Raw genomic sequence first — 12806 nt, forward strand, 5'->3', positions numbered from 1 at the left:
CTGCATTAGCTCTTGCAATAACCATATCGCTAATTCTTGGCTAATATTCAGGTGACGAGATAAAAATGGAGTATTGTTGGTGTTTTGGGGATTTTTTTTTAGAGGCCTTTATGGCCGCAAAAGACTACCGTATTTTTCGGATTATAAATCACATAGTTTGTGACATATGGTGCGACATATACTCCGGAGCGATTTATGTGTGAAATTATTAACACATTACCGTAAAATATCAAATAATATTATTTATCTCATTCGCGTAAGAGACGAAGCAAATAGCAGCAATCGTCACTCACACGTCAACCAATAAGAATTTGGCGGGGGTCACGGTATGCTAACTGCTATATGCTATACGCTACTGCCGTAGCTATTAAAATGGATCACATCAACATTGGCGGTAACTTATAAAAACTGAGAAGGGCTGAACAAAAATGGCACCGAAAAGGAAATAATTTACTGCAGGTTACAAGCTGGACGTAGTGAAATATGCAGCAGAGAACGGCGATCAAGCAGCAGAAAGAAAGGACATACCAGAGGCGACACCGGGGAGGAAGATTTCATCGTAATTAGCGATTAGGAGTGACAGATTGTTTGGTAAACATATAGCATGTTCTATATGTTATAGTTATTTGAATGACTCTTACCATAATATGTTACGTTAACATACCAGGCACGTTCTCAGTTGGTTATTTATGCCTCATATAACGTACACTTATTCAGCCTGTTGTTCACTATTCTTTATTTATTTTAAATTGCCTTTCAAATGTCTATTCTTGGTGTTGGCTTTTATCAAATAAATTTCCCCCAAAAATGCGACTTATACTCCAGTGCGACTTATATATAGGGACGGCGTGGCGCAGTGGAAGAGTGGCCGTGCGCGACCCGAGGGTCCCTGGTTCGATCCCCACCTAGTACCAACCTCGTCATGTCCGTTGTGTCCTGAGCAAGACACTTCACCCTTGCTCCTGATGGGTGCTGGTTAGCGCCTTGCATGGCAGCTCCCTCCATCAGTGTGTGAATGTGTGTGTGAATGGGTAAATGTGGAAGTAGTGTCAAAGCGCTTTGAGTACCTTGAAGGTAGAAAAGCGCTATACAAGTACAACCCATTTATATGTTTTTTTCCTTCTTTATTATGCATTTTCGGCCGGTGCGACTTATACTCCGGAGCGACTTATACTCCGAAAAATACGGTACTCGCATTAGCTGCATTGTCAGCCACCTCGTTTTTGCCGTATTTAACGACTTGGAATGCATTAAAAAAAATAAAAAAAATTGTGTTCTTGTCTTACATAGAGATTGTGAATGATAGGCAAATTATTTCTTTTTTTTTAAAGTGCAGTTCCCCTTTAAAAGGGGTCATATCATGATTTGTATGTACATTCAAAAAAACTTCCTTGTGGTCAGTCTCTTTCTGCCATTTTGGTAGTGTCTGAGTCAGGTACGCTTCTCACCAAAGACACATAAGTATCATACATTGGAATTATATTTTACTTTTATTACAAATGGCAACAGCGGCAGATTTTAGCATCCGACTGTACAAGTCAAAACGAGAGGAAAAGCGAAGAGGAAGAAACAAAACAGAGCTTTGAAATGAGAAGCATCTCCAAGGTGTGTTATTGAGCACCTAACGTGAGAAAAATCCATGATCTTGTTTGATCAGTTTTTCACTGATGTTCTCAAACTGTCGCTTTGGCAGTTTCTGGTTTTCATGAGTGTATCAAGGAAAAACCTCCGTCCTCAGGGACGAGATGAGCCCACCCTGTGTATACAGTAAGGGCCGGATCGAATGAAAACACGTGCAAACTTGATAGCGCACGCAAAGCTGATCTCCTAAACTTGTGTGCAGAAGATTGCATCTCTTAAATGAGCAAGATAGAGAGTGTGATGCATTTAGAGCAGGGGTGCTCACACTTTTTCTGCAGGCGAGCTACTTTTCAATTGATCAAGTCGTGGGGATCTACCTCATTCATCTATATAATTTATATTTACTTATTTATGAAATATGTTTTTGTTAACAAGTTAAAGGTGTTTAATGATAATGCAAGCATGTTGAACACATATAGTTAATATTGTTAATAAATTAAAGGTGTTTAATGAAAATACAAGTATGTTTAATACATATAGTTAATATTGTTAACAAGTTAAAGGTGTTTAAAGATAATGCAAGCATGTTTAACACATATAGTTAATATTATTAATAAATTAAAGGTGTTTAATGATAATACAAGAATGTTTAACACATATAGTTAATATTGTTAACAAGTTAAAGGTGTTTAATGATAATGCAAGCATGTTTAACACATATAGTTAATATTGTTAACAAGTTAAAGGTGTTTAATGATAATACAAGAATGTTTAACACATATAGTTAATATTGTTAATAAGTTAAAAGTGTTTAAAGATAATACAAGCATGTTTAACACATATAGATTCCTTTCTTTCATGAAGACAAGAATATAAGTTGGTGTATTACCTGATTCTGATGACTTGCATTGATTGGAATCAGACAGTGGTGCTGATAATGTCCGCATTTTCGATTGGAAGAGAAAAAAAATCCTCCTTTCTGTCCAATACCACATGAAAGTGGTTGGTTTTTGGCATCTTATTTGTCCAGCTTCCGTACTCCTCAGTATACACTTTACAAGAAATACATTGTCGGCAAACTCCGTAGCTTGCTAGCTTGTGCACGCCAGCTTTCTGAGACTCTTATTTTGTTAGCGCAGGCAGGATGAAGCAGAGCTTTTATTGTGCACCTGTGCAGTCGGTCTTTGGAGTTTTGACGACAGGTACGGCGCCAGAGTCTGTTGAAATAAAGTGTTTATCGCCTTCCTGTCGGTAATTTTAATGATGTGGCAGCAGCCAGCGTCATTTCAGAAGACCCTCGGGTGCCGTGAATGTCAATCAAGTGACGAAAGTGACGTCATAGTGAAGATTTATGATCGCTCATTTTTAGGACTATTTTTTTAATGCCTGGCTGGCGATCGACTGACACACCCTCCGCGATCGACCGGTAGCTCGCGATCGACGTAATGAGCACCCCTGATTTAGAGTGTCTGTCTTCATGTATATTTGCTGATCATCAGAACACCCACTACACTGGGAGGAGAGAATGCCATAGCGCTCGCAGAGGTGGGTAGAGTAGCCAGAAATTGTACTCAAGTAAGAGTACTGTTACTTTAGAGATTTATTACTCAAGTAAAAGTAAGGAGTAGTCACCCAAATATTTACTTGAGTAAAAGTAAAAAGTATGTTGTAAAAAAACTACTCAAGTACTGAGTAACTGATGAGTAACATACACACACATATCATATATATATATATATATATATACACACACACATATATATATATATATATATATATATATATATATATATATATACATACCGGTACATTGATATATACAGTATATAATTTATATTTATTTTTTTGCCGTTTTTGTTTACATGTTAATAGTGTTTTAATGAATGTACATGCATGTTTAACACATATAGATTCCTTTCTTTCATGAAGACAAGAATATAAGTTGGTGTATTACCTGATTCTGATGACTTGCATTGATTGTAATCAGACAGTAGTGATGACAAACGTCCACGTTTTCAAATGGAGGAGAAAAAAAGTTCCTCCTTTCTGTCTAATACCACATGAAAGTGGTGGGTTTTTGGCATCTTATATGTCCAGCTTCCATATTCGTTTTTATACACTTTACAAGAAATACATTGGCGGCAAACTCCGTAGCTTGCTAGCTTGTTTGCGCAGGCTTTCGGAGACTCTTATTTTGAAAGCGCAGGCGCGATGGAGCGGCACTTTTATTGTGAAGACAGGAACTGTGCAGTCAGTCTTGAGGCTTTTGACGGGGTGTACGGTTGAAATAAAAAATTGTCTTTTTTCCTTCACACTTTTGATTGATTGATTGGAACTTGTATTAGTAGATTGCACAGTACAGTACATATTCCGTACAATTGACCACTAAATGGTAACACCCCAATAAGTTTTTCAACTTGTTTAAGTCAGGTCATGTGACCCCTAGCTCTGTTTGATTGGTCCAACGTCACCAGTGACTGCATCTGATTGGTGGAACGGAGTGAACGTCACCAGTGACTGTATTTGTTGAAACGCAGGCACTATGGAGGTCTGTCTGACAGACCAAAACAAACAAAGCGTGCATTAACAGATCGATAAAAATTAGTAGCGAGTAGCGAGCTGAATGTAGATAAAAGTAGCGGAGTAAAAGTAGCGGAGTAAAAGTAGCGGAGTAAAAGTAGCGTTTCTTCTCTATAAATATACTCAAGTAAAAGTAAAAGTAAGTTGCATTAAAACTACTCTTAGAAGTACAATTTATCCCAAAAGTTACTCAAGTAGATGTAACGGAGTAAATGTAGCGCGTTACTACCCACCTCTGAGCGCTCGTAATGTGATTTAGCAAGACTAAAACTGTTCTGCAGCCACTGTTTTGTGTCTGTATTTAGAGCGTCTGAAATCTACGCGAAAACTGGCACAGTTACGCACACATGGCTGCAAAGACAGAATATGGACAGAGAATCCTCCGGTCGACATGTGTGTGTCATCACATTTGGACTGTCATAAATAAATAAAGTACTGTATATTTAGGTATAAGGCGCACTGCTGATGAGCAGGTCTATATCATACAAAAGGCGCACCGTATAAGGCGCACTACAGGGGTCATTATTATGATAATTTTTTTCTACATTTAAAAACTTCCTTGTGATCTAAATAACATGTAATGGTGGTACTTTGGTCAAAATGTTGCATAGATTATGTTTTACAGATCATCCTCAAGCCGCTTTCTGATCGTCTCTTCAGGGTGTGTCGTTTTGTCTTATTTACATGCCTCCACTTCGACAGCGTCTTTTCCCCGTCAGCCAGGTTATAGTTTTTAGCGCCTCCATAGTGAGTCTACTGACATATTTAAAATAGAACTGTACCCTACTTTGTATTAGAAATGGCAACAGCGGAGGATGAATGCCCCACACCAAGAGAATGGAGAAAAAAAAAGCAGCTTTTTGGGACGCGCTCAAATTTTCATGACTTATGCAGATCCCAAATACACATCAGCAGGATCCAATCGGTAAGAAAAGTTGGTTTTGCATAATATTGTGAAACAAACGCCAGATATTATGTCTGCCAATAGGTGCCATAACACACAAACACCATAATAATGCCCGAATGTTGAAGCACAGTACGTCTGACTATGGTAGCCATAATGCTCCGACAATCCATTAAGCGGTGCGGCTTTGTAGCTTACCAAAGTCCTACTAAAACATTTTTGAGCGCAGTGTGAAATGTTGTATGTTCTCAATGAAACATCAACGTTTTGGGGTTGCATGCTTACATGGACCTGTACTTGCTTGCATCATTTATTGAAAAGGTATCTCCTATGTGTGACTGCCATCCACTGGTCACACTTACACCATGTAGCAAATACAATTGCTTCGAGGTGGGTAAGCACAACCAGAATTAATACGTACATTAGACATTTATAAGGCGCACCGTCGATTTTTGAGAAAATGACAGGATTTTAGGTGATTGATTGATTGAAACTTTTATTAGGAGATTGCACAGTACAGTACATATTCTGTACAATTGACCACTAAATGGTAACACGTTTTTCAACTTGTTTAAATCGGGGTCCACGTAAATCAGTTCATGGTGCACCTTATAGTCCGAAAACTACGGTTGTCTATTCAGCAATATCATCATTATTATATTATTAATGTAACAATTAAATAATAGTACCCATGCCTTGGAGACATGGCGTAGATATTTCTAAAACAAACTTGCCTTCCTTCATACTTCTTCCAAATGAGCCGGTTTGTGACATTTTTCCAATTGGTGATGTCAGCGGATATTTTCACATATGGTAGAAATTTACTCGGAGAGCTTTGCATGAGTTTGCCATTGTAGTTTGACACTGTAGTCAATAAGCTCCTCCCTTTTTTTTTCAGTCTCTCTTGATTTGGGGCAGACAGGCTCGTACATGCACATGCATCCTTGGCTGTTGTCATTTCTAGTACAAATAAACTAGGGATGTCCGATAATGGCTTTTTGCCGATATCCGATATTCCGATATTGTCCAACTCTTTAATTACCGATACCGATATCAACCGATACCGATATCAACCCATATATACAGTCGTGTAATTAACACATTATTATGCCTAATTTGGACAACCAGGTATGGTGAAGATAAGGTACTTTAAAAAATAAAAAAAAAAGATAAATAAATAAATGAAAAACATTTTCTTGAATAAAAAAGAAAGTAAAACAATATAAAAACAGTTACATAGAAACTAGTAATTAATGAAAATTAGTAAAATTAACTGTTAAAGGTTAGTACTATTAGTGGACCAGCAGCACGCACAATCATGTGTGCTTACGGACTGTATCCTTTGCAGACTGTATTGATATATATTGATATATAATGTAGGAATATTAATAACAGAAAGAAACAACCCTTTTGTGTGAATGAGTGTAAATGGGGGAGGGAGGTTTTTTGGGTTGGTGCACTAATTGTAAGTGTATCTTGTGTTTTTAATGTTGATTTAATAAAAAAAAAAAAAGGAAAAAAAAAAAAAACGATACCGATAATACAAAAAACGATACCGATAATTTCCGATATTACATTTTAACGCATTTATCGGCCGATAATATCGGCAGGTCGATATTATCGGACATCTCTAAAATAAACGTACAGTTCAAACTTAGAATATATCTCTCAGTGGACTCCATATGGAAGCATTAAAAACTACAACGTGGCTAACGGGGAGAATATGCAGTCGAAGTGGAGGCACGTAAGTAAGACCACTCATAAAAAGGCCCATCCTGAAGAGATGGTCAGAAAACGACTTGAAGGTCGACATTTTGACTGAAAAAAAAAATCACCATTACATGTTATGTAGACCACAAGGAAGTGTTTGAAATGTAGAAGAAAAATCATAACATGACCCCTTTAATAAGAGATAAATCAGGCTTTGCTACTCATCTTAAAATAAATCCTAGAACTCTGTCACTTCAGTCAGACACTAAAGTGTGAGCTGGAAGTTTGATACGATGTGTTGTTCATTTTGCACTGTGACGTCTGAAACTGAATTAAAAATGTTGAAATGGAAGCTTTTACTTTGTTCAGCTGTTAAATTAGTGCTTTTTGTTGTTGCTTGGTTTATTAAACATTGCAATAAATCTGAAGTTAAATGAAAACAATCCTTTTTAATAATGTTCATGATTTGATGTCCTTCACACAGCATATCAACAACAAAGAGATCTTTAATAATTATCCTTTTTGCCTTCATTCATGAGCATCGGTGTGTGTGTTGGAGACTCCTCTCATTATTTTGTTCTTTGTGCAGCTATTGACAAAGCATCGGCTTTTATTCTGCCTGCATATAAAGCATCCGTGTGAGTTGTGCAGAGAAAGTTCTTCCCTGCGGTTCAGCCCTGCTACAGTTGTTTTTCGCTTTAGTTTGGTTTTATTAGTGCAAATTAGTGGCTCAATAAATACAAACTGGGCTAAATTGTGATGTGATGTCCGTCTGGCTCTCTATGCAGGTCATCCTGGCCGAATTGTATTCCACAGGGTTTCAGCGTTCCTTCTCGGACGACGACGACCTGACAGCGATCGCCGACAGCGACGTCATCTACGCCTTCCAAGCTTCGCCTCACTTTGCTCGTGGAGGCTCTTTGCCACGCTCAGGTATCCATGGTAACAAGACGTGCATCTCATCGCCATTCCTGCCCCGATTTTGCTCATTCCTCATGTCGAAAGTTCTTCTGTTCATTCGGATCGACTTTAATTCCTCAACGGGCGTATTCAGATTCATGACAGTTCCCGCTTAATTGAGGAGGTGGTTTGTGTCTGCAAAGCTGTTTTGCATAATCTTGCTGTGTGCTTCTTTATGCATGACAGCACCATTACGTGAATATATGAAAGCCACCTGCTTTGTTTTATTCTTACTGGTGCTGTGTCGCATGTGAATGAAATCCCACGTATGGAATATATTTTGCATTTATTTATATTGACAATCCATCCATCCATCCATTTTCTACCGCTTGTCCCTTTTGGACCTATCTCAGCTGCATTCGGGCGGAAGCCGGGGTACACCCTGGACAAGAATATTTATTGAAAATGATTATTTTTTTTTTTTTTTGTCCTGTCCAGCTACTCAGGCAAATCATATAGTTGATGTAGATGCCCATATCGGCTGTTCAGATTTACTTTACAAAAGAGAAGTGTAGGATACTTCTCTTGTTGCCTTATTTGTATTTGACTTTATTAAATGTATTTATATTATCATTTGGTGCAGCCGGGCCGGAGCAGGAGGGGATAGAAAGAGGAAAAAAAGAAGAGAGAGGGGGAAATTGTGGGGACAAGAGGGGGATTAGACAGAGAGACAAAAACAACAACAGCAAACACAACAACAACAATAGAGCAACATCAGCAAATACGACATGTACTCATGTTTTTATTGAAAATTAAGAAAAATATTTAAATTCTATGAAATTGAATGTAAATATATATAAGAATTATAGTATAAGAATACTCCAGAAGTAATTCAGAGTATTTTTTTTTTTTAAACTGAGATTTGTTCAAATATGCAATATATATTTTTCTAAAGAAAATATGCATTAAAGGCAACCCCTCTTCTTGCAAAAAAAAGAAGTAATATATTATTTTATTCTATATACCTGGAAATGGATACAGGAGCTCAATGATACTAATTTTAGCCACTTTCGTGTATGTTCATAAGTATTAATTGTTTTTGATTAAAAAAAATGTTACGTACGGCGGGGGAAGGAGACGACACCACGGCAGGAATCAGTTCAATAGGTTTATTGAAACTGATGATGATGATGATGATGTGTTGGAGTGTGTATGCTACTAAACGTGAATGGTGCAAGACGATGTGTAGAATTGATGTGTAGGCGAGAAAACAGTCTGTGGGAAAGCGAGAAGTCGGGGGCTAGAGAGAGGCGATGAGGTCCGTGTCCAAGCAGGGGTCAAGGATCGAGGGAGGCAGCCCAGAATCCAGTGGAAAGTCGCGGCACACAGCTCGATCAGGGGAAACAGACGGAACAGTGCGAGAAACACAGAGGACATATAAGACACGGGCACAGGGAAAGCTCAGAGAGAGCAAGTACGCAGAGGGAAGCCAGAGACGGGATGCTTAATACAGAGAGTGAACTACGTTCCGGCACTGGATCTTCGGGTCCGCTGGTCTTTATTCCGTCTGCCCTTATCAGACCCAGGTGCGTAGATTGCTGATTGTCTGCAGCTGTGTAGATTGCTGATTGTCTGCAGCTGTGTAGGCGCGTGGCCGCGATGCGGGATGAGCGAGCAGGGGTGTGTCCCGGCGCGCTTCTAGCGGAGGTGCCGGCTGCGCTTGCAGCAGATGACATGCGGGTTTGCGCATGCGCCGTGACAAAAATCTGTTTTTGTGTTTCTACATTTAAAATGAGCTGATCATGCTAACTGCTGTCTAGTTGTTATATCTTGTTATATTAGAAAATGTTTGAGTCTCCATTGCACGTAATACATTAAGTTGCAATTACAGTTGCGAGTCCAAGATGTTAGATGGCAGTAGTGTATGGTTTATGGTGTGTTGGCTAGCCAGTTCAGTGTCTGCTGAATTTAGTCTTTTGTTGCGCCCTAAAAAGTGTTAATACTGTATGTATTGTATTTATTACACTCCAGCTGTTCGATTATAACTTGCATCTTAGTTGTAGTTTTCGTTAACAAACTTGGAGGTGTTGAAATCGCCATGTAAAATTGCTAATGCTAATCAGTCGCATGTCAAGAGGAAAGCCAAAGTATATTAGCATCGAGCTAGCACATTTCTGGTTAAGTGGAGCCTTACTTTACTTACATGGGAGCATTTGTTGAGTAATTTTCTTCTTTGGCATTGAAATTTGCAACATTACCTCGTCGTAGTTTGGCCGAGTAAGCTCTCAGTGCTGCTGAGTGATGGCCAAGTGCCGGAGTGCGGTACGGTAACATGGCACGGATGTTACATGAATCAGTACCCGGTAGGACCGGCAAGATTCAGTCGATGCCAATAAAAACGTAAAACGTAAAAGGTTCTAACTACCGGTAGGTGTATTAGCACTGATACTGTGTTGGTGTTTCATAATAGTCATCAGGATAGACCATGGTAATGGTATACAGGATAGGGGGGGTCCCTGCTCCATCTCTCCATCAGTTTGGGGGTCCTTGGCCTGGAAAACAAAAAGACCCCTGCTTCCTGCGTCATTTTCTTAGAAACACTTAAGCTCACAATAATGTACGGCGAATGATCTTCATGCATGATTCTAAAATACAAACCATCACTTGCATATTGTCATCTCAATTGGTCAACGAGGAGATAAAGTCTGAAGCCGTCTTTGCAATGTGCTTCTGCCACCACAGGGTAGCAGCAGAATCTTTCTGAATGTGATGCATTTGAGAAGAGACCAAAACAGGATTATGAAAACTGCATGACTTATACTATTTCCTGGTGGTTACTGTGTGATTGCAAAAAGAGCTGTCATTGTAGGTGAGATATTTCTGGAAAAAGCAGGGACTGGAATAAGATTGCAAGCTGTTTTTTTCCTCTCATCTTGCTCTTTACCCTCAACAAAGGGCTCAGGTGGTGCGTCTGGCCACTGATGCTTGTTTACTGCCACGACCTTTGACCCATGAGGGGGCTGAGCCCCACAGTGGGTATTTTTGTCACCGCTGTAATGTGCATTGTTCTTGACGGAGTTCAGCAAGTTGTTTAAAGTTAAAGTACCAATGATTGTCACACACACACTAGGTGTGGTGACATTTGTCTTCTGCATTTGACCCATCCCCTTGTTCAACCCCTGGGAGGTGAGGGGAGCAGTGAGCAGCAGCGGTGGCCGCGCTCGGGAATCATTTTGGTGATTTAACCCCCATTTCCAACCCTTGATGCTGAGTGCCAAGCAGGGAGGTAATGGGTCCCATTTTTATAGTCTTTGGTATGACTCGGCCGGGGTTTGAACTCACGACCTACCGATCTCAGGGCGGACACTCTAACCACAAGGCCACTGAGCAGGTGCCACGCCTTTTTTTGTGTGTCTGACCCGATGGTTTTGTGCTTATAATTGATGTTTAAGAGCATTGTAGATTTTAATATACAATCAATGGAAGAACAAGCAGGGAAGTAACATTTTTGCTTAAAGGGGAACATTATCACAATTTCAGAAGGGTTAAAACCATTAAAAATCAGTTCCCAGTGGCTTATTTTATTTTTTGAAGTTGTTTTCAAAATTTTACCCATCACGCTATATCCCTAAAAAAAGCTTCAAAGTGCCTGATTTTAACCATCGTTATATACACTCGTCCATTGTCCTGTGACGTCACACAGTGATGCCAATACAAACAAACATGGCGGATAGAACAGCAAGCTATAGCGACATTAGCTCGGATTCAGACTCGGATTTCAGCGGCTTAAGCGATTCAACAGATTACGCATGTATTGAAACGGATGGTTGTAGTGTGGAGGCAGGTAGCGAAAACGAAATTGAAGAAGAAACTGAAGCTATTGAGCCATATCGGTTTGAACCGTATGCAAGCGAAACCGACGAAAACGACACGACAGCCAGCGACACGGGAGAAAGCGAGGACGAATTCGGCGATCGCCTTCTAACCAACGATTGGTATGTGTTTGTTTGGCATTAAAGGAAACTAACAACTATGAACTAGGTTTACAGCATATGAAATACATTTGGCAACAACATGCACTTTGAGAGTGCAGACAGCCCATTTCAGGCGCGCTAAGAACATATATTTTTCCACGATTTCAGCACTCAGGTTAACCATACCTAAATAGACACAAAATACTGCATTACACAAGACTACCCGAATGTACTCGAATGATTGAAAAAAATAAATGTTTTTAAGCTAAATTATTGGTAAACACAGTTTATGTATAATAATTTACGTAAAACCGCGAGTAATGAATAAAGTTTTCATCAATTAATATATTCTGTAGACATACCCTCATCCGCTCTCTTTTCCTGAAAGCTGATCTGTCCAGTTTTGGAGTTGATGTCAGCAGGCCAGGGAAGCTAGGGTCTTTATCGTTGGAAATGCATCTGCTTTGAGTGTCGCAGGATATCCACACATTCTTGCCATCTCTGTCGTAGCATAGCTTTCGTCGGTAAAGTGTGCGGAACAAACGACTGACCATTTCGTCGGCTTTCCCCACACCCTCGTATTTTGAACAAATTTCGTCCAATTTCTTGCCACTTTCGCATCTTTGGGCCACTGGTGCAACTTGAATCTGTCCCTGTTCGTGTTGTTACACCCTCCGACAACACACCGACGAAAGTGAGAAAATGACGGATTGCTTCCCGATGTGACGTCATGTTGTGACGTCATCGCTCCGAGAGCGAATAATAGAAAGGCGTTTAATTCGCCAAAATTCACCCATTTAGAGTTCGGAAATCGGTTAAAAAAATATATGGTCTTTTTTCTGCAACATCAAGGTATATATTGACGCTTACATAGGTCTGGTGATAATGTTCCCCTTTAAAACTGAATTTTCTTCTCTCTCTCTACCATTACATAAAACAAAATAACTATTTATAGTTTAAATTATGCGGTATGAGAAAGATTACATTTAAAACATCTTTATATTCACACAACACTAAAATCTTTGAGCAATTTAGAGTGTCGAGTTAAATTATGCAAGGGATTGACCAAGGAAATCGATCCATGAAAATGAGACAGTTTAAGAAACAATATTGTGTTGCTGTAGCCGTGATCCCGGGATGCAGAGGCAATAAGCGAC

General features: G+C 39.4%; 1 protein-coding gene across 2 annotated transcripts in view; it reads left to right on the plus strand.

Moving 5' to 3' along the window:
- usp43a (ubiquitin specific peptidase 43a) overlaps positions 1–12806 on the plus strand; it is a 283302-nt gene that overhangs the window by 153758 nt on the left and 116738 nt on the right. Inside the window, exon 6 of one of the 2 annotated variants that reach the window (XM_061983704.1) lies at positions 7564–7717. In XM_061983704.1, the coding sequence (XP_061839688.1) occupies positions 7564–7717 (154 nt within the window). The remainder of the gene's footprint in view (positions 1–7563; positions 7718–12806) is intronic. The other variant, XM_061983705.1, reaches the window with a different exon arrangement.

Source organism: Nerophis lumbriciformis, linkage group LG25 (assembly GCF_033978685.3).
Source record: "Nerophis lumbriciformis linkage group LG25, RoL_Nlum_v2.1, whole genome shotgun sequence".
NCBI lineage: Eukaryota > Metazoa > Chordata > Actinopteri > Syngnathiformes > Syngnathidae > Nerophis > Nerophis lumbriciformis.